The sequence below is a fragment of the Cinclus cinclus genome, chromosome 1 (assembly GCF_963662255.1).
Source record: "Cinclus cinclus chromosome 1, bCinCin1.1, whole genome shotgun sequence".
NCBI classification, from domain to species: Eukaryota; Metazoa; Chordata; class Aves; order Passeriformes; family Cinclidae; genus Cinclus; species Cinclus cinclus.
The window spans coordinates 113665316-113693117 of record NC_085046.1 but is presented as its reverse complement, the minus strand read 5'-3'; the positions used below and the strand labels follow the sequence as shown (position 1 = coordinate 113693117).

Genomic DNA, 27802 nt, shown 5'->3' with positions numbered 1-27802 from the left:
TATCCGCTTACGTCTGGCTGTACCTCTTTGACTTACAGGGTACCTCTTTAACACACCTAAATGACCTGAAGTCCCACCGATACCCTCATTTAGCCGTGGCACTTCAAGGACCAGTTTCCTCTGTCATATTTTTGACTTTACCCATAAACAACACAGGTGCAACTTTACCTTTGTACCTTTGGGTCCCGCGCTGTGCAGAACTCCTGCTGCCCGCCTGCTCGCCCAGGAGGGCTGTGCGTTTGTCAGCGCCAGGGTAGGCGCGGCCCTTGGCACGCGGCGGGCGCTGGACCGCGGGCTGTCCCCTCAGGTCCTCCCGGCTCGTCCCGCCTTCCCCGCGCCACGCCGGCCCCGACCCGCGCGTTTCGCGGTTTTGTTTATTTTCTACTTCGTTTTCTGCTTCTACACCGCGGCAGTGCCGGAAGGGTTACGCAACACCCCCGCTAACTTTATATAACTCGCTCGGATGGAAACATTTAGGTACGCGCGTCTCCCCCGCCCATCCTTCGCCCTCCCGCCCGTGTCTGGCAGAACACCCCTCCTCCTCCTCTGGCCGCCCGGCTGTCGGTTCAAACCCTTTCTTTACCGCCGTGCCGTACTGCGGCCGATAAGCAAACGCTGCGTCTCCAACACACTCTTCTCCGTCCCGCTCCGCTCCATCCCAGCGCCCCCATTCCCTCCCTCACGAACCGGCTGCTCCGCTGTCGTCCTCTGTGCGGCGGCTCCCCCTGCCGACTCTGCCCGTGCCCGCTCCCCCGCGCTCGGCCAATCAGCGTCCGCCTCCCCCCAACGCTCGGCCAATCAGCGTCCGCCTCCCCCCAACGCTCGGCCAATCAGCGTCCGCCTCTCCTTCCAAAAAGCCCCCTCTGCGCCCCAAGGTAGCGGCGCTCCTGGGAAGGGCGAGCGGGGCTGCTGGTGGCTCTTCACCGCCCTGGTGCCTGAGGGTGCTGGGCCTTGCGGGAAGGGGCTGCAGGTGGATGAGAGCAGCGCCCGGCTCTGGCTGTTAGCGCGCTTTCCCTTGTTTGTTTCCTAGTGTTACCTGCTAGGTGTTTTTTTTTGTTGTTGTTGTTGTTTTTTTTTTTTTTTTTTTTTCTAAAGGTCGTGCTCCCTAGACTTTTCTAGATTACCTAGAGATTTCTAGATTACCCTGTCTTCTTCGGAAGTGCTTGTTTGTGTACGAGCTGGCCCCATCTTTCTTATGCTCCATACGTCTTTTTTTTTCCACTCTCTGAGCAAACGATGGGCTTTATGTTTTTTTTTTTTTTTTTTTTCCCCCCTTTCCTTACAAGTTCCTTTGCAGAGGACGATGGCTGATGAGGGGAAAAACTGTGTTTCCACGGAAGTGTGTGATGTGTTGGATTCGGTTTCTTTTCTGAGTGTAGAGGGTAAACCTTCACCCTTGGAGTCAACAGTATTGCCTAATACAGAGGAACAGCAGGTGTGGATTGGTTTTACAAGGTGTCTTCTGGTGATGCTGGGTTGTTTTTTGGTGTATTTTATTTTTCCCCTTTTTTAGCTTTTACAAATGCTTGGTAAGACCTGCTGTACTCCTTTGCTCGTGGGATGTGTTTGAGTCTTCTGCTTATTTCTCACTGCTTGTACACAGGTCATAGCCTGCACTGAATGCAGATACATGGTCAATGTTATGCGGTGTGATCTGCTAAACTTTGAGAAAAAAGAGTAAAGAACTTCAGTAATTGTAATTTGAATGTAACAAGACTGTACTGCTCTTTAAAATGAGCTTTAAAAATATGTGGTTCCTTGATGTGGAAGCTCATTAGGTGCTTGGAAATAAAAACCTATAATGCTCTGGTGTGGTGGAGCAGGAGATAATAAACCCAACTATGAGTTTTTAGAGGAATACGTTTCCTGGGTGGCTTTTCCTCAGGTGACTTCACTTTGTCTGATTAGTGCTGGTCTTGACAGGGCTGTGGAGAATGCCAGTAGATCCATCCATGTTGCTTGCCGAAGTAAAGACTGAAGCTGCTTGAGAAAAGGAGTGCTGGAATCCCTTGAAAATGTTCCCTGCTGATATTGCTTTACCTGGATGGGGAGGGAGATTATTGTATAATGGTTGGGAGATGGAACAGGCCACTTGAGCAACTGAGAATGGTTGCCTGATTGTTACAGTGAGGAAGATGAGGGTCTGGTGCCTGGATGGTGGTAAGAAGTGGTCTCCTGAGGCTAGGAATGTGTCAGTCAGTGCTAGCTGAACGTGCTCTCTATAAAATGAAAGTGCAATACTATGCTAGAATAACACAGCTTGTATTCAGTACAGCGGGAGACCAGAAGGTGGAAGCACTGCAGTTTGTGCCTCTGATAGTGTGCTCTTTTAAAATCAAAACGCGGGCTTTGTAATGAAAGAATGCTGAAAGGGGGGGCACACAAAAAAAGGGTTACTTAAGGACAGTAGAAGGTAAAGAACCAAATAAAAACGTAGAGTCTAAACTTGATGTGGAGGGAAAGCGTGAGACATTAACTTAAACTAGGAAACACTGTATCCGATATGTATACTGATAATGATTTGGGGCTGTTCTGTTTTAAAAGTGGCAATTATAACTGTGTTTTGTCTGTCTTCTTTTTAATGAATAGGTAAATGAGCCTTTGAAAGTCTTCTTGAGAGTGAGGCCCTTTTCTATAGCAGAGTTTGAAAGCCATGAATCCCAGGTTTGTTGTAGAACTAAGAAATAACATTTTTCTTCTCTGAACAACACATAGTATTGTAAGGCAGAACTTTCTTTTACATAAGCCATGTATTGCCCCCACATGGAATTATTGGCTACTTGGATAGGTGTAAGGTATTTTTTTTTTCCCACCCCCATGACTTTTAATGTTTATAGTATGGACATGTGCACCTGTAGCTCTTCAACATTCCCCTGGGTACCTTATTTAAAAATTGGTGTCAACTCTGTGTAGTGCTCAAGATACAAAGGAGTTCCATGGAAGAGATTATGCAGTTCTAGGCATAATTGGAGTATCTGACCCTTTAGTTTCTTTTAAATGCTTGAATAAGCTCCTACCTCATCCTGGTGATTTTCTGCTCAGAAATGTTCTGTAACCTCTATGCTGTCAGATTCAGATACTCCAGCATTTTATACTCACACATGCAGAAGCATTTAGAAGTGCTCCCCTTCCCCTCATTATGATCACTGGTACAAAGAATTCCTTTATCTGTCTTTGCAGGACAAGGTCTCTATCATCTCTCAGTCCTTGTCTTTGCAGGCTTTCTGATTGAAGAGAGGTCAGTTTGAAGAGCTCTGAGAAGGATTTAATATTCATTCTTATTTGCATCTTGCAAAGTGCTTTTTAAAAATGTTTTCTTGCTTTTGATCTACCAGAGTTGGAGCCTTTGTATCATTTTCACTTGGATAATTCTTTCCTCCACCCCTCAGATTCCATTTGTCTTTGCTTAGTGAGCTCTCCTTGAATAGTGTGCACTTCCACAGTGTCTCTAGTTTGGTAAATTCCACAGTTTGAGCTGACTCCAATGTAAATTGATTTGCAAAATTGTTTAATGAGTTGTTTATCACATTCCTCTTTGGAGTGAGATGTTTCTTTAAAGTGGGGAGGAAAAAAGTGTACATTGAAGTTTGTACTATTTTTTTTTTTTTTGTTTTCATGTAGTTCAGGCTGAAGTAGTTAACTTCCAACCTATTAGCTTTATAATCAGTTTTGCATGGGATTAAGGCTGTTTTCTCAGCCTCCAAAAACAGAATGTTTGGAAGATCTTCAACATTTCTAGTGCTTTCTCCTTTCTTTACTATCACCTGAATCCAAGAAGAAAATGTTTCCAAATGGTACCGAATGGAAGAAACCCATGAAAAACAGTCAAGTGAACCTCACTTCCAAATCATTAAATCAAACAGATCAATTTAACTTTTAGGTCTTTTATTCTTCCCTGCCATGCATTGTTTTCAGGAAATCACCTTTGTTCCAAATATGTGGCACAAAAAACGAAGGTACAAGTAGATCCCAAGACCTATTTCTTATAGGCTGATGCTTTAAACAAAAATAATCAACAGGTTAACTGACCAGCTGTTGCTTATAGAGATAGTGATTTATGGGAGTAAAGCTTAAGAGCTGTGGGTGACATTCTGTACTCCTGCCAGGGATTCTCCAGAGTCACCTGTGTGAAAGCAGGAAGTTGTGGTTTTTGGATATAGGTTATGTGTATGGTGCCAGAAATGGTGTAGCTTTTGCCAAATTACCTGCAGGGTTAGCTGGGGGAGACAAGTCAAGTGAATTGTTACCAGCTGGCTTCCATCTCTGCAGATCTGGCTCTGGGCCTCTACTTGCAGGTTTCTATGAGGTTGGTGGCAGCTGATGGCACATGCTGCAGATCCTTGATTATTCTGTAGCTCTCTAGGGTTTAGCACATCTGACCTGCATTCCTGTCCCCAGTGAGGTGGGAGAAATGTTAAAGACTGTATAGGTTCAGAGCCTGGCACAGTGAGCAGGTGATTGGTCTAAATTCAGAAAGCAGTTTCTTAGAGCTTCTCAGAATCACAGGATAAGCTAAGTTGGAAGGGACTTGCACAGATCATTCAAGTCCAACTTCTGGTCCTGCACAGGTCAGCCCTAAGAGTCACACCATGTACCTGAGAGCATTGTCCAAATGCTTCTTGAGCTCTGTCAGGCTTGGGGCTGTGACCACTTCCCTGGGGAGCCTGTTCCAGTGACCAAACACTCTCTGGGTGAAGAACCTTTTTCTAATTTCCAAACTAAATCTCCCCAATACAGCTTCAGGCCATTCCTTCATGTCTTCTCACTCTTCACCAGGGAGAAGAGATCAGTGCCTGCCCATTCTTGTTTCCTCATGAGTGAGTTGTAGGCTGCTATGAGGTCTGGACCAGTTAATTACTGGCATGGAACTTGTATATCCAGTTAATTATCAGACTTGTTAATTGAAGCTCCTTGGAACCACAGTACTTCCTATATATGTACCATATATGGGTTTTTGGTCTTAGAATTTCTGGCCAGTCTCTGAACATAAATATCAGATTAAGTTACAATCAATCCTTTCAGATGATGCATCAAGACATTACAGTATACTGGGACTTCACTTTGCATCTTTGGTAGCCAGTCTGGTGTAAAATAAATTTTCATTTAATACTGCACCCTACATTCATCTAGCTAGTGAGTGTTTGGAAATTATATTTCACCTTTACTTAATTGAGAAATAGCAATCAAATTACTTGAAACTAATTAAGTTTCTTTCGTTATTGATAACACTATCAATCAAAGGATAATGCTTCAGACTTGCTTTAATTCTGTTCTTAATCTGTTTCACACTGAAAATGACTGTAGATTTCTCTGTAATTTTTTTTTTCATATTGATTGTGCAAGCTTCAATCACAAAATACAAGGATTTATAATGTTCCCAAGGAACATTTGCTGGAAGGAATGCTAGTGAAAGTTTTTACCTCTTAAAAAACCCTGGAGGGTTGCCATGACTGTGTCTATACTCTGGCCTTCATGTAGTGTGAATATCTGTGTAGGTGACATGCTTTGAGATGATATATGTAAACTGTGGGGCTTTTTGTAGCTGTGATAAATGGGTGAAGACACTAGGATTTTGGGGGATTGTTGGAGGGGGTGTTTATTTTTTGTTTTGTTCCGATAATTTTCTTCATGAATAATTTGTTGTGTTTTGGTTTACTTTGTCTTGTTTTTAAGGGCTGTGTATCTATTAAAGATGCCCAGACAGTAATTCTTAGTGCACCCAAAGAGTCTTCTGCCATGAAAAACAGTGAAAGAGGGATTGGTCATGCTGTGCACAGCTTCACCTTTTCTCAGGTAGGCCAAAATATTTCAAATTTTTAGTTTTTTATTTCACTATAATAAAAGCTGAATTTTGTACTATGTCATGCAATGTGATTTTTCTTCTTTTAATTACATGTGGTGGTACTTGCTTTTTTTTTTTTTTTTTTTTTTTAAAGACTGCTTATTAATTACTGACAAGCTGTCAGGAAGGCTGTATTACAATGGAGGTGCCTATTAGATGGGACAAGGAAGCTTCTTTGGCATATCAGTGGTTTTCTTTGATTAGATGCTACAGAAACTTCTTGTAGGCACAAATATACTGTGGTTCTGCTGTTCCTGCAGTAGCTTTTATCTTGGAAGTGTTACAGGAAACCTTATGTTTGTAGGAATTTATGTAAGCATGCATTTAGTAACTTCCTTTTGAAAGAATAGCAGCTAAACTGCTTAAACCTTCTATACTGAAAGCAAATGTCTTAACTCTGCCTGCTGCAATAAGTTCTGTTCTTACAGTACCAAAAGATAAACAGTTCCAGGGATTGAGTTATTTCGACCATTGAAATGCTGATTTTCTTGTCAGTTGTGGGTAACTGGTGAAGAGTGAGGAGGGAGTTTTATATCACAGGCGGTGCTCTTGAAAGTATCCACTGAACAGCATGTGCTCAGTAGAATTCTGAGCAGCTTATTTTAGGAGTAGAAAAATACTCAAAAATTAGTGTAAGCTTGAGTGCGTCTCCGAATTAAGCAGGCATCCTTTGAGAACCCAACAGACAACATTGAATCAGAAGGGGCTCAGGCAAGACAGGAAATTAAGCTGGTGTCTGCTACCCAGCTTGCTCTGAAAAATCAGTCATCTCTAATCAGTACTTAATATTTTGGCTTATGAAACTGCTTTGGGCCATTTGTCACGTCTTTTTTTTTCTTCCCCTTATCCTAGGTCTTTGGACCAGAAACTACTCAGAGTGAATTTTTTGAAGGCTCAACAAAGGATCTTGTAAGAGCATATGTTAATGGAGTGAATGGACTGGTATTTACTTATGGAGTTACAAATGCAGGCAAGACATTCACTATCCAAGGTATAAAATATCTGCATGTATAAAAACCAAATGAAATCCAATGACATGCTTACATGAATGTCTGCACTTAATTTTTAATATTTTTAAGGGACCTCAAAAGATCTTGGTATTTTACCTCGCTCACTTGATGTGATTTTTAACCACATAAGAGGAAAACATTACCTAAAGATGAATTTCAAACCATATTTAAGCAATGATGTTAAGAAACTGGAAGATGAACAAGTTAAGCAAGAAGAAGCCTTAAAAACTGCTCTTCTTGCGTCACTAAAAGAGGTCAGTGACCAAATGCTTCTTTAAAGCTGTTCTGTAAGAAAGGAAGTTTTAAGTCTTTATTCCACTTTTTTTCACTGATTCTTTGTATATATAAAACTGTACAGTATGCACACTTGGTGAACCTTGGAATAATAAGACAATTGGCTGGTTTTAGAGCTCAGGGTAAACTGGAAGAAATTTCTGCAGCACACAGTTCCACACCAGGAACCATTGCAAAGCCAAATCTCAGTTTCTAGAGAGAAGTTTCTTCTTTAGAGGAGCAGTTCTGACACTGTGGTGACAGTAGCCTTTGAAAAGTCTGAGAGCTACATGACCTATCTAAAACCTGATTCTTGTTAAGTGGCTCTTCTTGTAGGTTGAGTTCCCAGGCTGGATCTGGGTGCACTCATTCAAATGCTTGTACCATCAGGAGAGATGATGGCACTGTCTTAGCAGAGGCAGGGAGAGTCTCTTTTGGTGGAAGACAGTCTTAAGGTAGATTTGAAAGTTTATGAACCTGTGTTTTATGTAACTTCCTAAAGAAACTTTGTGATTCAGCAAGTGAAGTGAGATGCCACAGAATGAATGTCCTAAAAGGATTCCTGTCTGGCTTAGGGAATGCTAGGTGACTAAGGCTGGTCTCTGAAGTCTGTAGGTAGAATAGAGAAGTCTTTATTGTGGCAACCTCCTGTTCTTATTGTCTAGTAATTTTTTTCTAAGGTAAGAAGCTGTCTCACCAGAAAATGGGCATCCATGTGCTTGGGACTATTTTGTATTTTTAAGTCCAGTTGCAGTTTGCTGTCTGATTCCTTTTGTTCAGAACATTTTCCCCTGAACTGTGATTCTGTGCCTCTAATCCCAGAATGCAGTAGACTCAGCTGGTTATCACTCAAAGCAACTCTAAATTAATTCTGGGATGTACAGAAATAATGATTGGGTTTTCTTTTTTCCTGTGGTCTTTAATACTAGCCTTGTTTAAGTATTCCAGTTAGCCCTGAAAAATATTCTTCTATGACTCTAATTTTTATGTAAAGTCCCTTCTAAATTCTGTTGCTTAATTTAAACCCTGCAACCCAAAACTCTGTTTAGTCTGAGTCAGGTTAACTCTTGAGGAAATAGCTCAGATGAAAAATCTGAAAGATTTGAAAGATTACATATTTATTTTGAAAGTGTCCCTGAGTATGTGTATGTGAATGTGCTTAGAGGATGAGGGGGCCTTAAAGACAAGTTGAGATAGTTAGGAGGGTAGTAAGTAAATACCTTTAAAAATTTTGTGGAAGCTATTGCCTTGAAAAGAAGAACAAGCAGGAGCCCAGGGTCTGGAACAAAAGGTCAGTATCTTATTTTGAAGATAACTATAAAATATTTCCTTCAGTTAAACCACAGTCTGATTTACTCATAGCTTAGGAACTGAGTTTTGCAGCAGGTGATCTAGATGCTGATGCACTGCAGTGAAAAGAGTAATGCTCTACTATGAGGAAGGACAGGTAAAAATGAATCAGGAAACCCTTTACATGACAGGACCTTGTTTATGTGTTACAACACTTCCATAGAGACAGATCAGTGATCCCCAGTTCTGAAGCTGTGCTTCTTGATAGCCTGTGAATGAATAGCATCACTGTTTGGATGCTCTCTCAAGCTGTAATCTGAGAGCAGATATGATTTGGTGGGCTTGGCTTTGGTTCACATGGATTTCTGTAGGCTTGTTTCCCAGGCTTAGTTCACATGTCACACAGAAAGAGCTTGCTGTTCCTTCCTTCCTCTCAGTTTTAACTGCTCTGAGTTACTGCAGCACTTAATGTCCTGTTGTTTATGTTCTATATGCAGTACTGCTGCAGCAACTCTTGCATAGCATGGTTCATACCCTCTTTTCTTCCCTTTCCTGAGTCTCTTCATGGGATTAAATACTGGTTTGCACTGGAGTAAAAGATGCTTTATGTGCATTCCTATTCCCACCTGTTATTTTGTTTTCTATTGAATGTCAGCTTCTGTTGTTGGCAAACATCAGCTCCTTTTCTCACTTGTTTTTAGGCAGTCATCCTCATGCTCTTTTCTGCATTTCACTTGAAGAGCAGTGTAGCAACATTTAATTCACTGATAATGTGTTAATTACAAAAACTTACCACATGCACAATTAACGTGGTACTGGATTTTGTAAATTCCACTGCATTTTTGACATGCATGGATGAGATACCGTGTGTGTTAGTCCCATATCCTGCTTGACACTTCACAAACAATGAATAGGATCCCTGCTGTGGTTAGACTTCTAATACTAGAGAAACATAATCATGTAGACAGTGCAACTTTTGCAAAATGGCCACTTGAATGATTTTTTTTTTTTTTGTAATTCTATTCTGTGCTATTTAAAATGGGAGGTCTCAAAGTATGGCTTTGTGCCTCTCTGTTTGTAAGAATTCTGGTTTGGTTATACCAAGCAGGTAACATTGGCATCAGTAGTCAATCCATGATCAACTTAGTGCTGCATTTGAATAGCTCTAACACTAAGGTTTGTGTCTCTGGATCTGTTCCCTTCTACTGTAGGATGGCCCTTTCTCAGGTAAGAGACATCAGAGTGAGTGTCCTGATTTACAGGGGCCTATAAAATATATAGAGAGAGGTAGTATGTAAAAGTTCTGGACTCTAGTGGGAGTTGCTACTTCATTACATTAGTTTTTCCAGAGGTAACTTACAGGCTGTGCTTGGGTGAGTCTTGGCAGGTTTAAGACAGTTCTGTTGGTGTAAAGAAATTCAGCAAATGTGTGTATTTAAAGAAACTTATGCTGTTATCTATTTTTCATGGTCTTTTAGTTCAGTCTGAATTAAAGCAGCGCAGTGTTGTTTTGTCATAACTTAAGTCCTACCACCTTGGCAGCTACTCCTGGAGAAAACTTTTCCAGTTCTTTTGGGTGACTGAAGCACTGTTCAGATTTGGTGACTAGGTCATAAAGGCATTCTGGGCTGTTGCAGTCTGACAGAATCCTTTTTCTCCTAGGACTCTGAAGTTAAGTCTCTGGTATTAGCAGCAACTGGCCACCAAAACTGGTTGCTGGGAGTAGCAGCAAGCAATAATTCATGTGATGGAAAGAGCATTTATTGATTATAGTTCAGTGTTGTTAAAAACATTTCACTTTCAGTCAGAGTAAGGGTGGCCTAACACTTAATACTACTTCAATATTTAAATCTTAAGTACTGCAATTGCTCTCATTTTTAATTTCTGCTTTTCTCATCGTCTATTCACAAGGATTTAATAGATTGTTATTTTCTCAAGGAGACAGAGAGCATCTCAAATGCTACCATGAATTTCTGTGATGTCAAGTTGGATTCTTCTAACTGTACTTCAGACCATCACCCTTCTAACTCCCTAGGTAAAGCAGAAAACTGTTGTGTGTGGGGAAAACATAATATAAATTAAGAAATATTAGTGGGTAACTACCAGTGGATAAAAAAAATCCCTACACTATACTGTGAAGTAAATATGTATAGGTTGTGACCAAATTTTTGTCTCTTTCCTCTGGAGAAAGGGCAACAATATAAAAGTATTTTGATAGTTTCACTCCTTTTTGGGGGAAGAGGGGGACTTAGTTTTGCAAATATAATGTAAACTGTTGGAAGTCTGTGATAAAGCTTAGAACTTGGGCATATTCTTGTAACAGATAACTGAGTTTGAACACTTTTGGATAGAGCTAAAGTTATCCATGTGTATCTAACTGTAGAACACAGATGTATCTAAGCCTTCTCCTTTTATCAGGTTCTATAGGTCCTTTTAGAAGATTCTATATACTGATTTAAAATCTGTCAATGAGTTGATCTTCGAACTCTTCCTCTCTTTTGGGTTAGCAGAGAAGAACTTTGTTCCACTTGACATTCATAGGACTAATATGCACCAAAAAACACAAGCATCTGTGTGGATTTCCTTTTGTGAAATTTATAATGAATATGTGTATGACCTATTAAGTGTTCTATCTACATCAAAAACTCAAAGGCGCAGAGTTTTAAGAATTTGTGAGGATCAAGGAGGAAATTGTTACATTAAAGGTAATAATATTGTTTTATGACCTAGGCAGTTTGACAGAATTTCTCTGATCAGAAATGTATGTAAAAGGTCTCTTTTTCAGATTTGAAGTGGATTAATGTTCAGAGCACTGAAGAAGCCTGCAGACTACTGAAAATTGGAAACAAGAACCGAAGCTTTGCCTGTACTAGAATGAATGAGCAATCAAGTAGAAGGTTTGTTCCTCTGATTATAAGTATACTCTGTCCCTTTTGAGGGGAATAGAGGGGCCTTTAGAATATGTGTGAAATTAACCACTTTTCAGTAATAGTTTAATACTTCCCTTGATTATTCTGGGCTTTTTTATTAAATTCTTTCTGGAGAAAAAAAAACAACAAACTAGGAGGGACTCTGACTGATAGTAGCTGGACCTGGGACAGCTGTTCATGTCTTTGGACAACCAAAAATATCATATCACATTCATTTTGGTGTGCTATGCATCTTGGTAAATGCTAGTGGTACTGAGTGAGAATGGCTGTGTGAGAATGTTGAAGGAAAAGCAGGTTAATTTTTCATAAGTGATAAATAATTCTTGGAAACCTGGAGCTTGTCATAAGAAGGAGCAAGTTATGTGTTATCTTGCTGTGCTGCTAGATTTTTCTAGATGCTTTTAGATTGCTGTGTTCAAGCTGAGCTTACTTGGTATCTTAAGAATTAAACCCCTAACTTTTTACCCATCTCTAGACAGGGATCAGGGAGAATCTGGCTTTTGATGGAGTGTGAGGATATAGAGAAGGTTGCATAATTTCTATTGAAAGTGCCACCTTTCTTGATTTTCAAGACCTCTTAATTTGTCCTGTAAGTGTGGAAGTGCTGTGTTTTATTTTTAGTTAATACAATCAGTGTTACTAAGCCTGCTTTTTTTCTCTAAAAAGCAAGAGTTAGGTTGCTCTGTATTAGCTCAAGACAGCTGCTGTTAAGTTTCATGCTCTTCTTACAGAGCTTTATGTCTAGAATGCCCACTGCTTTAGGCATATACTAAAGAAGTTTGTGTGCTGTGCTTCCTGATGACTCAGAAAAACAGGGCACTTCTGGGCCCTTCTCTTTGGTTTCAGACAGCCTGTCCACTGCCTGTGATTTTTGTCTAAACCACAGTTACTGGGTTTTCAGGTGATAAAAATTCAACCTTTCTGGAAAACAGAATTATTTTAAAACTGAGCAAATAACTATGCATGTTGAAGTAAGCAAAATTACAGTACTATAGAACTTGAACTTATTCCCTTCTCTCCACCATTTGTTTCGAAGTTAATCCTTCAGATTTGCTGATTTCAGATATTGCCTAAGGTTTTCTGTATGAAGTGGCTACATGACTGCTTGTCTATTGATCAGTAGACTTTAGTGAACTGGCTTGGTTTTTTTTCTCCAAGACAGTTTGTAGGCTTTGTGATAATTTTCCTTTTCCTGTGTGGAAAGAAATACAGTCTTAAAATACAGCTTTTATTGCTGCTTTTTGCTACTGAATGAATGCATTGCAAAGGTAACTAATGTATTAAGGTAACCAGTGAATTATTTCTTGTCCTTTCTTCAGCACTGAGCTTTCTGTAGCATACAAATTTTACTTTGCTTCAGTGACTGCTTAATAACTTCATAACTGATTATTAAAAATGACTTCTTTCCATTCCAGTCACAGTATATTTTCCATCAGGCTACTCAAGCTAACTGATGAACATCAGCCACGTGTTCTTGGAGTATCAGAGTAAGTGAATGCTTCATGTGATTACCAAGAATGTAAATATTTTTGGAATAAAAATTAATAAGGTGTAAGCATGCCAAACTGGTGAACTTTCTAATAATAAACAAATTCTCTGGGAGTTGAGCAGGAAATCAGTACTCCACTGAGCACATAAACTGACTGGAAGCTCAACAGGGACAAGCACAGAAGTATTTTCCTGTCCCTTACTCTAAGGCTTTTCTGGAGCAACTCTGTCAGTAATTGATAAATAGAGGAAAATGCATATTGTCTCACATAATGGGGACGTGGTGGCAGAGTAAGACTGTACTGCACCAGACTCTATATCCTGGTAAGCAGAATTCAAGTGTCTGGCTGATAGAGGGTGATCTCTGCAGCTGGAGGGCAGCAGTTGATGCTGAAGGTGCAAGCTATGCCAGCCTGTTTTCTACTCTGGGGCCAGACTAGACTTTATGGGTCAAATGCTTGTGACAACACTTTTGCTATGCTCCTAGAATGCAAATTAAAATCTATCGTCCCAAAAGAATGCTGGTGACGTGGTCTCAAACTGCTCCATGGTCCAATGGTAGAGTAAGAGAGGATCATCAAATGATTTGGTTAAAAACTCTTCTCCACTGATATAAAATGCTAATGTAAGTGCACCCTGTTAGAGCAGTGTTAAGTCTGTACACTTAAGTCTCTGCTCTTTTATGGTTTAGAGGAAGCAGCCTAATCTTCTGGCCTGAAGCCATTTAGATACACCATCCCAAAAAAGCTATCTCTTTTCTTCTGGTTAATTTAGCTTGATACAGAAAAATGGAGACAGCCTGTAGCAGCATGTTTTAGTTCAGTCCTAGCTCTTACTGATTTCTCTTGTCTCTGCAGAGCAGAGATGGTGATAAATATACCTCACTGAGAGAACACCTTAAAATGTCAGATGTTACAGTGATAAATACTGTTAAAAGATAACTTGAGAAAATGACTGCATCTATATATTTTTGCTCTTTTTTGTCATAGTTTATCCCCCTGGCAAAGCTTGCAGCAGCTATTAGATGAATGACAGTGTTTTTATGTTGCTTAAGGAAGAAAAAATATTTTCATCTTGTGCTGGAAAGGATCAAGAACATAAGGCTTTCATACATTTGAAATACATGCCTGAATAATTTCTATAGGACTTCAGCTGTATGAAAGGTTATGGTCTTATAAGTTATTTTATTCAAATAAATTTATATATGCGAGTAATGGTTTGATCACATAAATTATCCAACTTCCAGAGCTTCCTGTATTTCAACAGCTTTCCTAATATAAAGTAAAACTTATTGAATTCCGTGGTTATCCGGGGTGACTTTCTTATTGTAACCTATTGTGCCATGAGGGACAATTCAGGGGTCTGAGTTTAGTAGCACATAATTGCTGTAGCCAAGCAAAGAGCTCTAAGGTGAGCTGGGAAGGACCTCATGTGTGTGTTCTGGACAACTCTTTCATGCAGGTTGTCGTTCTGTGACTTGGCTGGTTCAGAGAGGTGTAATAAAACACATGTCTTTGGAGACAGACTAAAAGAAGCAGGAAATATTAATAATTCTCTTCACATCCTTGGAAAGTGCATTTCAGCATTGAAGCAAAATCAAAACCCAAAGTAAGTGACAAGTTATTTACATGCTAAGTTTTAGGTGGAAACACTAAGTATCCCTTTGTTTCTGCAAGAAGCTTTTACAAGGAAAAATGTAAATCTACCGAAACTTGGAAGCCTTCTTCATTATAGGTGTCACTGAAATGCCTGCAAAGAACACTTTCTCCATAACTGGTGTTTCTGGAGAGCAAAAAAAAGGCAATATGCAGCAAACTACCGAATTTTTTTAGTGTATGTATATGAAAAATACACGTTGTGTACAAGGCTCCAGTTTTGTCTTCTTCATGTCCACCTGCAAATTATACAAGTAGATTCATCAGGCAGCTGATGGATAACCTGTACTTAGCTTTTGGCTTGTTCCACTATCTGTTTTGGAACACTAGGGAACTGTGATGCAGACGCTGTGCTACTTGTATTTTTAAGTAGTTGAGTTTGGAATCCGGGAAAAACCTTGCTCTTTGATGTAAAATAACAGGCTTAAATATGAGCATCCTACTGGATCAATTTCCTAAAGGAGAGAAACAGAATTAAGATAACTTGTGACAGCCCACAATTTTTATTTTGTTTTCACAATTTTTTTTCCCTCCCTGAGGATGAAGCCAAGCTATATTCCATTCAGAGAGAGTAAATTGACCCGTCTGTTTCAGCCATTTTTTTGTGGGAAAGGCAAAGCTTGTATGATTGTAAATATCAATCAGCATACTTCCACATATGATGAAACACTGCATGTAATGAAATTTTCAGCTATAGCCAGACAGGTAAGAGTGTATCTACTTTCTTTGCTAGTCTGCCTTTTTTTTTTTTTTTTTTTTCTTGTTACTAGTGAAATGATCAGGTTGTATGGATTTGAGTGTGATTTTAATTTTTGATTCACCATATTAATTCTTCTGCATGTGGCCTCTCTCTAAAAGGCTTCTAGTAGTCTTTCCCATCTTCAAACCTATTTGTAGTAAGAAGTTAAGACAACTGCAGGTGTACTGTTGTTCAGTTCTACACCATTGATGTTCTGTGTAAAACATAGAGCACTTTCAGATATGACTGATTTATACCATAAATCTGAGCAAATGCAGGATTTAAATTCAAACTTTTGATGAATTACTTAACCTGGGTGCAGTTAAACATCCATTGCACAAGATGAGTTGTTCCAAATTTCTTGGACAGCTGGTGGTAGTAAAAGGAGTATCATCTTATTTTATAGTCTAGATGAGATCTTGTGTAACTGCATTGCTTCATTTGGCGAAATGCAAGTAATTGACAATAAAAAATTGTCTTGGCAAGCTTTTCTTCCATCTCCTTCAGTACCCCTGAATATATCCAGCCCCATAGACATGTGTGTCTGTGTGCTGTAACAGGTCAATGCCCCTTTTCTCCTGGGTTATGGGGGCCTCATTCTTCTCTGTCTCAATCTCCTGTTAAATTCAGGACTTGAGGTTGATGTTTTGCCTTAACCTCATTCAAATTCCCTGAAGCTGCTTCTTGCAGGGAGTGGGATGGTGGACTATACTGTGTTTCATGGCGGATACAGTCATTTTTTTAGTCTGGAGCCATGGATTAGTTCTGGCATGTTATTACAAGTCTGTAATAGCATGTCTAATGTGATCTCAGAGAGGAAGATTTTTTCTAATTCTCTTCAGGTGTGAATTTTGTTATACTTCTCTGATATGTGTTGTCCTACGACATAGTTACTTAAATGTACTTCACTTTTATGTAAATAGCATGAATTGCTGTATCCTGGTCGTGGTATTTCAGGAAGGAGCAAATATTGTATTGCTAATGCTTTTCATGAACTTTGCAGGAAACTACACCCAAACCCTTATATTTTAGGGGAAGAGAAACCACCTGTCTAGACAAGGATGCTAAGTTTGCCAGCAGATATTTCCAAGAATTATGTTATATTGGTAGTCTTCTTTTTTCTGCTAAAAGGCATGTAAGCTTTTGCTGACATTCATGTAATCATTAAATACTGTGTAAATATAACAATGCATTTATGCTACTTCTTCCTGATATTCTGATATTTGCAATATTGACAGCATTGGTAAATCAACTCTGGATTTTTCAGGTTATCCAGACAATTGTGCCCAAAAATTTTGGTTATTTTCCACCAAAGCTAGTTGGAGGTGATGGCAAAACGATCATGCACTTTGATGCTAACACATCTGTAGATGACTTTGCTGGCTGTACTGAAACCTCTGCAGAAGAGGAAGTGGACATCACCATTCTGAGTCATGAGGTAAATACATGGCTACTTAGAACTGCACCCAAGAAAGCAAATAGTATTAGTTCCAATGTTGTTTTAGCCAAGGAGATGTGCTGGAAGCTGCATCAAATGGGAAGTTAAAGTTTCTATTCAGTGTCATACTGACTAGACTTAGAGTGGCCTAGTTCAGTGCAATTGTGGAAGGATGCCCTGTGGCTGTTCTAGTTAGGTCAAGTGCTAAATTTGGAGTTCAACTGATTGCCCAACAAGAAGACCAAGGAAGCAGTACATATTTTTAAAATAATATAATTTAGGGGTTTTGTGGGTTTTTTTTTTTGGAAACAGCAGTAGCAAGTTAAGATGTAGCATTTTAAAAACAAAGATATACAGTCTAATAGCAATAAACTGTAGAAATTAAGTAGGCTTTATGTTGTGCAAAATAATATTTAAATGCCAAAAGAGAAGTAAACTTTCTGATAGTGAACACTATCAAGATGGACACAGGATGTGTTTGCAGTAGAAATTAATGTTTGAAAATATTTAAACTTTGTTGCAGAGCCCCAAAAAACATAGGCTTGTAAAAAGTACCCTCTGTGCATGGCTGCCTGTATGAATATTTTGAGATCTATGTCAGTATGAGTTTCAGTCTTTGATTTTGAAATGAAATATTTTAAATTTAGGAGCTTTTGAAAGCTGCAGAGGACTTAAAGGAGAAGGTAGCTGCAGAAAGGCAAAGCAAGCTCTTTCTGGAGGTGAAGATACGTAAAGAGATGGCAGAAGCAATGTTTCAGCAGCTGTTGGAAACGGAGGAAGCCTGGAGGCAAGTCATATTGCAGTCTGCTTTGAGACTGTAAGGATTCCACATGTATCAATGCATATGTATGGATGTGTATACATATGTGTATACTTGGGACATACCTACTCAGGTTGTTTAGAGAAGATAGGGCTGGAAAACCTCTGAAGGAAAGGGAAGAAAGAACATTAAACTTGTACAGATCAGCATCTTCCCATTTACAATGGAAAAATAATGCTGTTTTTTGTTGATCTTTCCTTTGTTTAATTTGTAATTACTGGAGCTTGTCCTGGCTTGTTATTACTACTCATGGTCTTTGAGGGCACTAGCAGATGTGGAAGACTTGTTACAGGTACCCCACTGAGATTTGACTCTTCCAAAATGTTCACTCTGTCATGTTAGTATGCATGCATGTGCTTAAGGTAGTTTGAATCTTATCTCTTTTGAGCTCCTCTGCATGACTTATGAACCATTGTTAGTTTACTATCTTATAAATTCCTGTGGCTCCCTGCACTGATGTTAACAATTTAGGAATTTTTTTTCCAAGTCCAGATTCCTCAAGCTGAGTTCACTTCCTCTTAACTCTTCTCTAAATCAGTTTCCTGCTGTTTGAATCATTAACAAAAATTAATACCAGGTTGCCAGCTGAGCACATTATGGTTTAACACCTGCACTAGCTTTAAAATTGTTTGGTTGCCTTAGCCAAACACATGAATTAGCATTGATGCTTTTTCTCTATTGGGATGATGTTCTGCATCACTGATGGGGCATGTTTTTAAGTTTTGACAGAAATTGGAGTAATGTGTAATGTAATGAAATAATGGGTGGAGAGGGACTTCTCACAAGAGTATGTAATGATAGGACAAGGGGGAATGGATTCAAACTGAGAGTTGGTCTAGATTGGTTGTTATGAAAAAGTTCTTTACTGTAAGGGTGAAGAGACATTGGAAGATGAAGTTGTGGATGCCCCATCCCTGGAAGTGCTTAAAGGGTGTGTTGAAAGGATCTAGTGTAAAGTGTCCCTCTCCATGACAGGGAATTAGAACTGGATGATGTAGGGTCTATCCCAACCCAGGTCATTTTATGATTCTATGAAAATGAATTTGGCATTTATCTTAAATGGGGGGAAAAAAACAACAAAAACCCCAAGTGAAAGATGCCCCCAGGATATATGCTTCAAATATAACATCTAAATTGGTGTGGTAAATTGTTTTGCTATATGTTGGTGGATTTTTTTTGACTGTTGAGTGTGTGTTCTATGGAGCTTTTTTCAGTATATGCCCAACAGAAGTCACACTTTGGTGCAAGTCTGTAGGATCATTGAGATTAAAAGGAAGAAAGCCTGTCTTTGTTTCACTATTTCTGATTAGAGAAATAATTTTAATATTCTCATTTGAATACATGTAGTCAAATGTAATAGCTGGAATACAAACATATCACATGTAACTAACATGTTCTCTTTAGCAACCGCTTGGAAGATTTGAAAGAGAGTTATGAGGAAAAGCTCGAGAGCAAATTTGAAATGTATAAAGAGGCCATTAAGAAACATGCATATATGTGTGCAATGGAACAAATTGAAGACCATTATGTTCCCATAGAAGAATTTCTAGCTGAACAAGAGAAAGTTGAGGTATGACTTGATTGCCATTAAAGTATGTTCTAGCCTCTTAACTGTAATTTTTTCTTTAACAGGATTGCTCTGGGATTTTGAATGTAACACTAAAAAAGGAAAATAACTAGCAGTTTAGCCTTGCTCTTGTGTTCAGTGCTCACCATAAACACACAGATGTGTTCTCTGGCACCACTTGTAGTGTACACGCAAGTCTCTTTGAGGTGTGATCTTTGGGGGCACAGTTCAGTTAAATCCAAGTCTTCTTTATCCTTGTGGTGCAGTGATTGGAACACCCAGGGGAATGATGTATACAAGAGTGTGGCTTTCTTTTGGGATCATTGGATGTAGAGTAAAATGCTACTTTGAGAGGGTGAAGAGGAAATTGTTACAGGACAGGTGTTTTAATTAAAACTGATCTCTGGTCTGGAGGTTGTGGGAGGATTGTGGGATAAGAAACTGATAAGAAATCAAACTTCACGCAGAAGAGAACTGAATCTCCTGAATGTACTTAAACGTAGAATTGCTCAGAGTTGGCATTAGTAAATTGCTGTTCCTGCAATACAGCCAGGTTAGCTACAAGCAACTTGGTTTTCTAACCTCTGCATAGATGCTTAAGCGTGTCCAGGCAGCAGATGAGCCCCGTGGGTCTTGTTTTCAGAAGGTGTTTAGTGGAAGAATAGAACAGCTGTGGTGTCCACCAGAGGAGCTTTCTCACTGCACTCTCCTGTTCTGGAACTGATAAGACATCACATTCCATGGATAGGCAGGTTCCTTTCAAGATATGAGAAGTGGGTTTCTCTTATAGATTGTGGTATATAAATGTTTCTGCTTTTACAGGTCTCCATTCAGGTGCTGACAAGTAGCATCATATTATGTAGTGGCCTGTGTTTTTTCCAGCTCCTTCACATTTGTCTCTTTTCCTCATTTAAACTCTATTCTAACTATGCACTGTATTAGAGTGGACAAAGAGTTTTAATAGTGCTCTTACACGGGCCAAGAGGCTGCGTAAGGGAAGACTGAAAAAGCAAGATGCTTTTGGCAGCAAGTCAGATAAGAAACTACTGAAATCTCTAATATGTAGAAGGGTTAGTTAACAAAGGAGAATTGGAGTGGGCAGCTTCAGGAACCAGCATGAGATGAATAACTTCTCTGGATGATGCCACTCGTTTGATTTCTCGCTCTGAAATGCTACCCCAGCAATCTGACAGATACTGGAAAAGAGTTTGAGATTAAAATGTAGCTGTATGAAGTATATTCTTCCTCAGTTAGCAAGATATAATTGCAACAGTGCAATTCCTTTCTGCCATTTGGTTACTTCTTATACAGCTTGGAAATCCTCAGACTGGAAGAGTGGAGTACTGCACAAAGAAACTTCCTCCTAGATAGCTTTGTGACCTGAGTGTTATCCCTTACTGTCACTCCCTAACCATAACCTATGAAATAATTTAAAATTGCATGTGTGTGGTGTAATTGAAGGATGTGCAGCAATGCACCAGATCAAGCAGAAATATAGACAAATTCTACCATATGCCATTATATTTTTTCAGGATAGAGAGAGGAAAATACTGCAATTGGAAAGACAACTTGATGAACAGTCAGGGAGGCTGTTTTTTCTGGGAAGTCTGAGCTCGGATGTTCCAACTACTGCAAATAACATGGAGCGAGGTAGGAGTGTAATCTGGGTATTCAAAGTTCACTGTACTTCTGGTGATGTGTATAAGCGAACTTTTCTTTTGCCTATAGATCTTATGGACAGAACAATGAAGAGAGCCACTGAAGGATTGCAGAAACAATGTGAAGAGAAGGAAGAGGTAGCTCCTGTTTATTTATCTGGGGATAATGATTGTAAACTCTATCATGGTTCAATGCTTTAAGATGTGCATTGTAGACAAAAGCATGAAGATTCCTGCAAATGGGCATTGAGCATATTAAAAAAGTCTTTACTCAGTTGTGAATAACTTTTGCTAGAGACTGTTCAGGCTTTAAAACCATTTGCTGTTGTAATAAGTCATGGTGAATGTGGTGTAAGTTGAAGTAAGGAAGTATGTTTAGCCTTGTGCTGGAATTTATTGGAAGTATTGCTGCCATGACCTCAGTGCTTTCCTTCCTGAAATGCTGCCTGTTTCTGCACAGGGGAACAGTTAGAGAATCTGGTAATAGTTTGGTTTTAGATCTAAAATCAAAATAGTGCCTTAAAGCACTATACCTTTCTCAGCTCCACTATCACCCTAAACTTAATAAAGGTGAATAGCTCTGTTCTTCAGACAAGAACTGTGTTCTGAATACCATATAGATGTGGAAATTATGGAAAGCATTAGTTTTTAAACATGCATTTTTATTCTATTCCTTGAGTGACTTTCTTGTAAAGATAGCTTTTCCCATGTTTAAAGAGGATGGGGAGAAGGGAATAGCCAAGTCTTGCTTCTTTTGCTGATATCAAATAGAGTAGGGATTGGAGAAATAGCTCCAGCTGGTTCTAATAAACCATGTAAATGGGAAGTGAACTTAAATCCTTTTCTACTGAGAGAGAATACTCCAAAAATAACTTTTTCCTTACCAAGTTTAATGTCTTGTGCTACGGCTGTAGCATTTGTTTTTCACGCCTGTTTTTGAGAGCTCTACATAATTTTCCCATGTCACTTTCAAGTTTTGGTGAAAGTTTGGCTTTTATGCTTGTTATAGTTATAAGGTTATTAATTTGTGTGATTAGAAAGCTTTAGAATGATGAGATTTGATTCCTGGCAATAATTGAAGTGAGAATGATTTAAACCAGTTGGTTCCATCAGTGCCTTTCTGCTGCTTTGCCTCAAAGATGAGTGCATGTGTGACTTGTAATTCATGACTTTTTTTCTTTCCATTCAGCCATTAAACACAGGCAAAAGGTGTGAGATTTTTAGCAACTTCATAGAAGTAAATTAATGGTAACATCTATTTTTCTTCTTCAGAATTTATTTTTCTTCCTGGGATTTAGGCTTAATCCATTAATATTCCCATCAGGAAGGTGAGGTCTTCTGTGGTAACTGTTCTCCAATTCTTTATATGAATAGTGTTAATGAGACAAAAGTGTTTTTAACTGCTCTTACTGAAATGGAGCTGGCTGCTCCAGATGTAGCTTAGTTTGTGCTGCTGTTCATTGATTTACAGACCTGCCAATCAAAGTAGCTTCAACACAACAGCTTTTGAATGCTCCAGTTGTATTTTATCACCTGAAATGATGAGCTGGGACATAGGAGGTTGAGACAAGCAGACTTTCCTGTTTTGTTTTTGCAGTTTGCACTGTTCTAGTCACAAACAAAACTAATGTAGAACATGCTGGTTTGAACTTCTATATGTATGGGCTTTATTTTCAGCTTATAAAATCTCTGAAGTTTAAAATACAGAAGCTGAATGAAACCCTGCTAGAAGCTAATGAAGGGTACAGAAAAATGGCAGAAGAAAACAGTCAACTGAAGCACACAATCATGCTCAAGGTTAGGCAATGATTTAAAAAGAACTTTAATATGGCTTGCATCTATAGTTGTACTGGATGCTTCTGCATCTTTTTACATGTTAAACCACTGTTAAATTAGCAAATTATTTTGATGTTAACATTTTTTCTGTGCCTAAACTCCTGAATTATGAGCTCAGAGCCCTTGTTTCACTATTTGACTGAGTCTTTAAAGACAAAATTCATTTTTCAATTTAAGTGATAGACTCTGTCAACAGGTCAACTCTGCTGGCAAAGCCTGCTAATCTACAGATGTCATGAGTTATTGTCATGCAAAGAAAATACTGTGTAGAACTCATCATGAGGCATGTTGCTGAGGCAAGCAAGGTGTCAATACACAAATGCTACTGCAACAAGGCCTAAGGACCTATGGCTTTAGAGCTGTACTGACAGTCCTGCTAGAAGTGGCCAGACTGGATGAGAGATATGGGCAGATAAAACTGTTTAATACAGAAACAGACATCTTTCCTTCAAAACCAGGGACTTTCTAAGGTTTACAGCATCTGACCTCAGATATCAACTAGATTCCTAAACAAAAAAATGAAGCTTTTGAAGTCCTGGCACTTTGAATCTATGCCTTACTTGTAATCTGCAAATCTGCAGGCAGAACTGCTTAGTGATGTCTTTCTTTGAACAGTAGATTACTTTCTGCATACTTTTCAGTTTAAATCTGAGACTGAAAGTTATTTGGCTTGAACTTTTAAATTGGAGGCTACCTTCCTATCCATTTTTAATAGGAAGGTGATTTTGTTAGTCACACAGATTAGGGAGTATATTTAATGCTCTGTATTCTGCCCACTGGAAGCATTTATTCAGTCCTGGTTAGCAGACCTGTCATAAGAGTTTTGCTTTCAGAAATTGCAAGGCAGGAAAGCCACCTTTATTTGGTTCCTAGAACAACTTCAATTCCTTGCATAGTGTGGCTAAGTATTTTAGCACCAGCCTCTTAGACTTGGTCTCTAACTAGATTTTATAACCCTGTAGTTTGCTGGGTTTTTAATTAATTTGATGTAATTTAGAGGAAATGGGTACTGAATGGCCATATGACCTAGTAATTACAAGGGTGTTTATGGGTTTAATAAAATAATGTGAACCAGAAAATTAACTGCATGAGACAGACCAGGCAGTGTTCACATCCTTAACATAACCTTATCCTCATAGGATCAAGAAATGAATAGCCTTCAGGACTGGGCTAAACGTGTTCTTGAGCTTGAAGAAACAGTGTCTTCCCTGCAAAAAGAGCTTGGAGAACGGAAAAAGCATTTCTTTGCTGAGGAGTCAAAACAGCAGAAACCCAGGAGAGGTTTGCTGGCTAACCTGAAATCCACAGTAGCATCCACTGCTACTATACCTCTTGGTAAAGGCTGGGGGAAGTATGAAGAGGCTTCACCCAATTCAAGAAAACAAGTACTGTTGCCTCATAAAGCAAAAGAATAGTATTTGATAAGTCAGTGTGCAATTATTGGGCTTCTTTATTAGTCTTAAACTGTTGGTAGCTGTTTCTCACTCTTAAAAGCCATCACTGTCATGTTGACTGACAGAAAAATGTTTAATACAGAACTTTTTAAAATTTAATCAGGGTTGAATTTAGAGCTATAAAAGTTTGGGTTTAGACATGTGCTTTTACTGTTGATATAGGGATGTGATTTGAGAAATATATATTATATTTTAATTCTGGAGTGACTGCTACTGTTGTCTTCTGTACTGATAAATGTGAGGCTTGTGCAAAGTGGGATGTCCCTCATCTGCTGTTCATTATGTTTTTAAGTTATTTCATTGCTGATTCCTAGAAATCAGATGACTTGTAAACTTATCCTAAGTAGTTAAAACAGCATGGTTCTTCAGTTAATATTCTGGTATTGACCTGGAGACTCCCTTCTTGGGACCAAACTAAGAAAACTGCTAAAGAAGGCAATGGAATGAAATCTGATGTGGCACCTTGCTGTTTTTCAGCTAACTTGGCATTGTGGAGAAGCTTTTAAAATAAAATTTGAATTTCCACTAGGAATATGTATTAAACTTTGAAAAATGTATTTAATAAAATTTTCCATTGCTAAATTCAGCCGAGTCTTCATTTTATAAATCAGCAAACCAAGATAGGGAAAGATCATAAAATTAGAGCCCAAATAATGATAGTCATTGAGATAAGATGATCTTGAGTTAAAAGAATCATATCCTTGATTATATTACTTAGCTTTTACCTAGTAGTTTAAGGATGGGAGACTGGAGCATGATAAAACTTGAAGTAGTTTTCCTAGAGCCCTTTCCACTTAGTGAAGGTGAGGGGTTTTTTAACTACTGTGAAAGTACAATGCCTATAAAAGGGCTGTGGAATCCGTAAGTAAATGGGACAGATCAGTCCCTGTAATGGTGTTTCTCACAGTGGAAGGGAACCGAGTTCAAAGCAAGAGCTTCACCCTCTCTGGAGAGAGTAGGTGGTGCAGCCTTCCTGTGTGACAGGACAGCCCTTCTCTGCTGTGGCTCCTCTTTCGAGGTCGTTGGGAATTCTGGGTTGGTCTGTGATCAGTCATCACTCTGAAATCTCTTTATCAAGGCTGTAGAGGTTGTACTTCAGCCATTGCTTTTTCTCATGTTTTGAACTGTTTCTGTTAAATACAGGGTTAACTTGGTTTAGTAGTTCTGAAGGCCTATAATCCCTGCGAGGTAGAATTTCTAAAAATATTTTTCTACTCCCCTATAAACAATTCCAGCTTTTAAAAAATATTTTGGTGTAGCATGGGAGACACTGAATGCTGATCTCTTGAATAAGAAAGATGTTATGTACAAATTGCTTTAGGAAAAGCAATTAAAATAGAAGCTAAAAAATCATTAGAATAGGCTAATACTGGAAAATTTCCCTTTTTTTTTTTTTTTTTTTTTTTTTTTTTTTTTTTTTTGTAATTCTTAAAATAAAATGAAGCCTGTAGTGAAGTGCTGGCCAGTACTGAACTGTTAATCTTTTCCCAAGAGTTGCTAAAACACAGTGTAGCTATTGCATTAAAGGCCTCTGAGAGGCTCTTCAAGAATAGCTGAGGGTTGAGTCTTTTCTTCATACCCCCCGGGACAATAAAAATATCAAGAAGGATGCAAAAACAGTTGATTTGATCCTTTTCAGTTTCTCAAAGGTGACTGAAAGCAGAATCCATTAATCTTGATAGTGGTGATAATCAGAGATTTCCCTGTTCCAAATGAAGCTACCACTGGATAGAACATCAGTCGTCTGTTTTATCTCAAATTACTACCATACAATTTGCTCCAGATTAAGTGTTTATTAAAATTAAAAATCACCATACAATAGAAACTATTTACATATTTAACTGGTAGTCTGTTTAAACTGCACAGTTTGACTGAAGGAAGCCACTGGAGAAGAAAAGCCATGAATGCTTCTGCTGCTGAGCTTCAACTGCAGGCACACTGAAGCTTTCTCAGAAAGGTTTTAAGCTTCTGCAAAGTACCCTTTGCCTAAATAATTGGACTGAAGGATGGCAAAGATGTATACTGGACTTTAGTTTTAAGAACCAGTGTCACTTTGAAAAAGAAGTGATCTCTGCTGTGGTTACATTGCAAGTGCACTAGCTCATCTATTGGGGTAAGTAATTTGATAGAACAATTCAATGTAAAGAGCATAGAAACTTGCATTCACTTTAAGAATTAGATTTGTAACACTGAGCAACAAATGACAATGTCACTGCAATGTAACTTGGTTGCCTATTGCATGTTTCCACAAATTGTTTTTGATAGTGCTAGAGCTAGTTTTAGCTTTCAAACAGATTTGAGGTTAGTTGACTAAAGCAGCAAAAATATAAGGAATATTGTTGAATAACCCCAGAGGATTAAAAATGAAGGTTAAAATATTTTCACTGGTAACAATTTCAGCAACTGCAATGAAAGTATTAACTTCCTTCAAAATCCTGTGCTTTTTCATGGACTTCAGATGGTGACTTTAGCCTTGTGGGAAGCTGAAGGTTGAACACAGAGTGAGGTGTGCTGCCACATCTGCAGTCATGTGTTTGTCTTGCATTTCAGCATCTGTGATGGTTTTGCAATGCTTTGAAAATTATTTTAAATTTAGGATTTTACAGCAGTAAACCAAGACTTTTTTCAGTGTAAAGAATTACATACATAACTCTTCCTCAAAGGAAACCTTGACACTGTTTAGAAAGTCTTACAAGAGATGACAGTATGCCTGGTATTAATATGAAATAACAAGGATATAAAAATAATTTTTGCAATATGCTGTATTTCAAAAAAGATGATTTAAGAATGTCACCATGTCTTAAATCTGTAAGTTCTCTTTTGTGACTTTGTTTTGAAAACAGCTGTTCATGCATCCTCTCAACCCTTTTATCAAGGTCTCCTTGTAACATTGCATGACAGATCCTAAGGTCTTGTCAAGCTGTACCAGGGCAGGATTGCTTTCCTTCCTTCTCTCTCCTCACCCCAAAAAGCCTGTTTGCTTTGGGGTGTTTCTATAGATGCAAAACACAGAGCCTTTAAGGAGAACTTGAAGCTTTGGAGAAACTGTTTTAACCAAATAAAAACATTATTTCTTTGCAGAATTATTCTTTCCTTCAGCATTTCAGCTTCCCCACTCAGTTAAGACATCTGAATGCATGAAGTAAGTGGTTTGAACAGTCTGTTCTAAAGACAGTCTGTGCCAATAATCTATGGCAATAGAAAAAGTGTTCCTTGTTCTATGGCTGTTGTTGATACTGCCCTTCTGTTGCTGTGTAGAAGTCATCAAGCACACTCTGTAGGTAATCAAAGGTTGGCCTCTCTTCTGCTTTGTCTTTCCAGCATGTTTTCATGATATCATAAAGCTCAGCTGGGCAGGTTTCCATGCGTGGCATTCGGTACCCACGCTGAAGAGCAACCATCACATCAGAATTGCTCATACCTTCAACAAAAAAAGAAAAAGATGTGATGAAATTATCTCTTTCTAGACAAATTATTTTTTTCTTTTTTTTTACTTTACTCACTAATATAAGACCCTTGCTCCTTATTAAAGGTAGCTCCCAGTGTGAGTTCAATAAACAAGGTCAAGGTGTACACCAGCAATGAGAGACTTGTTCTGAAAATCCTGGTGGGAACCTTTCCATTTCTGCAGTTGAGCATCACAGCCTCTTTAGTGCCAAGTCTAATAAGACTATGGGAAAAATCACAGTTCTTGTCTCCAGAACTATCTCTGTTCTGTTCTTCCAACCAGTATTCTCTTCATCTATTCTGCTTCCTGTGGTGGTGTTATTCTCAGCAAAAGCCTTCCCTGGCACCAGCCTTC

The 27802-nt window shown here is 38.8% G+C and overlaps 2 protein-coding genes across 3 annotated transcripts in view; one reads left to right on the top strand and one right to left on the bottom strand.

Moving 5' to 3' along the window:
• Window positions 1-486: 486 nt before the first annotated feature.
• On the top strand, window positions 487-24592 carry LOC134042018 (kinesin-like protein KIF20A). The gene is made up of 18 exons (XM_062489095.1): window positions 487-1435; window positions 2590-2664; window positions 5674-5793; window positions 6695-6833; window positions 6922-7106; window positions 10354-10450; window positions 10923-11120; window positions 11201-11312; window positions 12761-12832; window positions 14295-14441; window positions 15028-15193; window positions 16495-16665; window positions 17313-17452; window positions 18890-19055; window positions 20585-20702; window positions 20781-20848; window positions 22388-22507; window positions 23686-24592. The coding sequence occupies exons 1-18, from the start codon at window positions 1196-1198 to the stop codon at window positions 23959-23961; spliced, it is 2610 nt and encodes an 869-aa protein (XP_062345079.1). The 5' UTR covers window positions 487-1195; the 3' UTR covers window positions 23962-24592.
• Window positions 24593-24743: 151 nt separating this feature from the next.
• The window catches only part of LYN (LYN proto-oncogene, Src family tyrosine kinase), a 50583-nt gene continuing 47524 nt past the window's right edge, over window positions 24744-27802 (bottom strand). For both annotated transcript variants that reach the window (XM_062489076.1, XM_062489084.1), the window contains exon 13: window positions 24744-27421. In XM_062489076.1, coding sequence (XP_062345060.1) covers window positions 27219-27421 — 203 coding nt within the window. In that variant the 3' untranslated portion in view covers window positions 24744-27218. The remainder of the gene's footprint in view (window positions 27422-27802) is intronic.

What these genes read in the sequence shown, in the direction of transcription:
- LOC134042018 (XM_062489095.1), top strand. Translation starts at nt 1,196, where the DNA reads ATGCTCCATACGTCTTTTTTTTTCCACTCTCTGAGCAAACGATGGGCT. An exon ending in AGGAAATTGTTACATTAAAG is followed by an intron (nt 11,121 to 11,200) that starts GTAATAATATTG and finishes TCTCTTTTTCAG; the next exon opens with ATTTGAAGTGGATTAATGTT. An exon ending in TCACCATTCTGAGTCATGAG is followed by an intron (nt 16,666 to 17,312) that starts GTAAATACATGG and finishes TTTTAAATTTAG; the next exon opens with GAGCTTTTGAAAGCTGCAGA.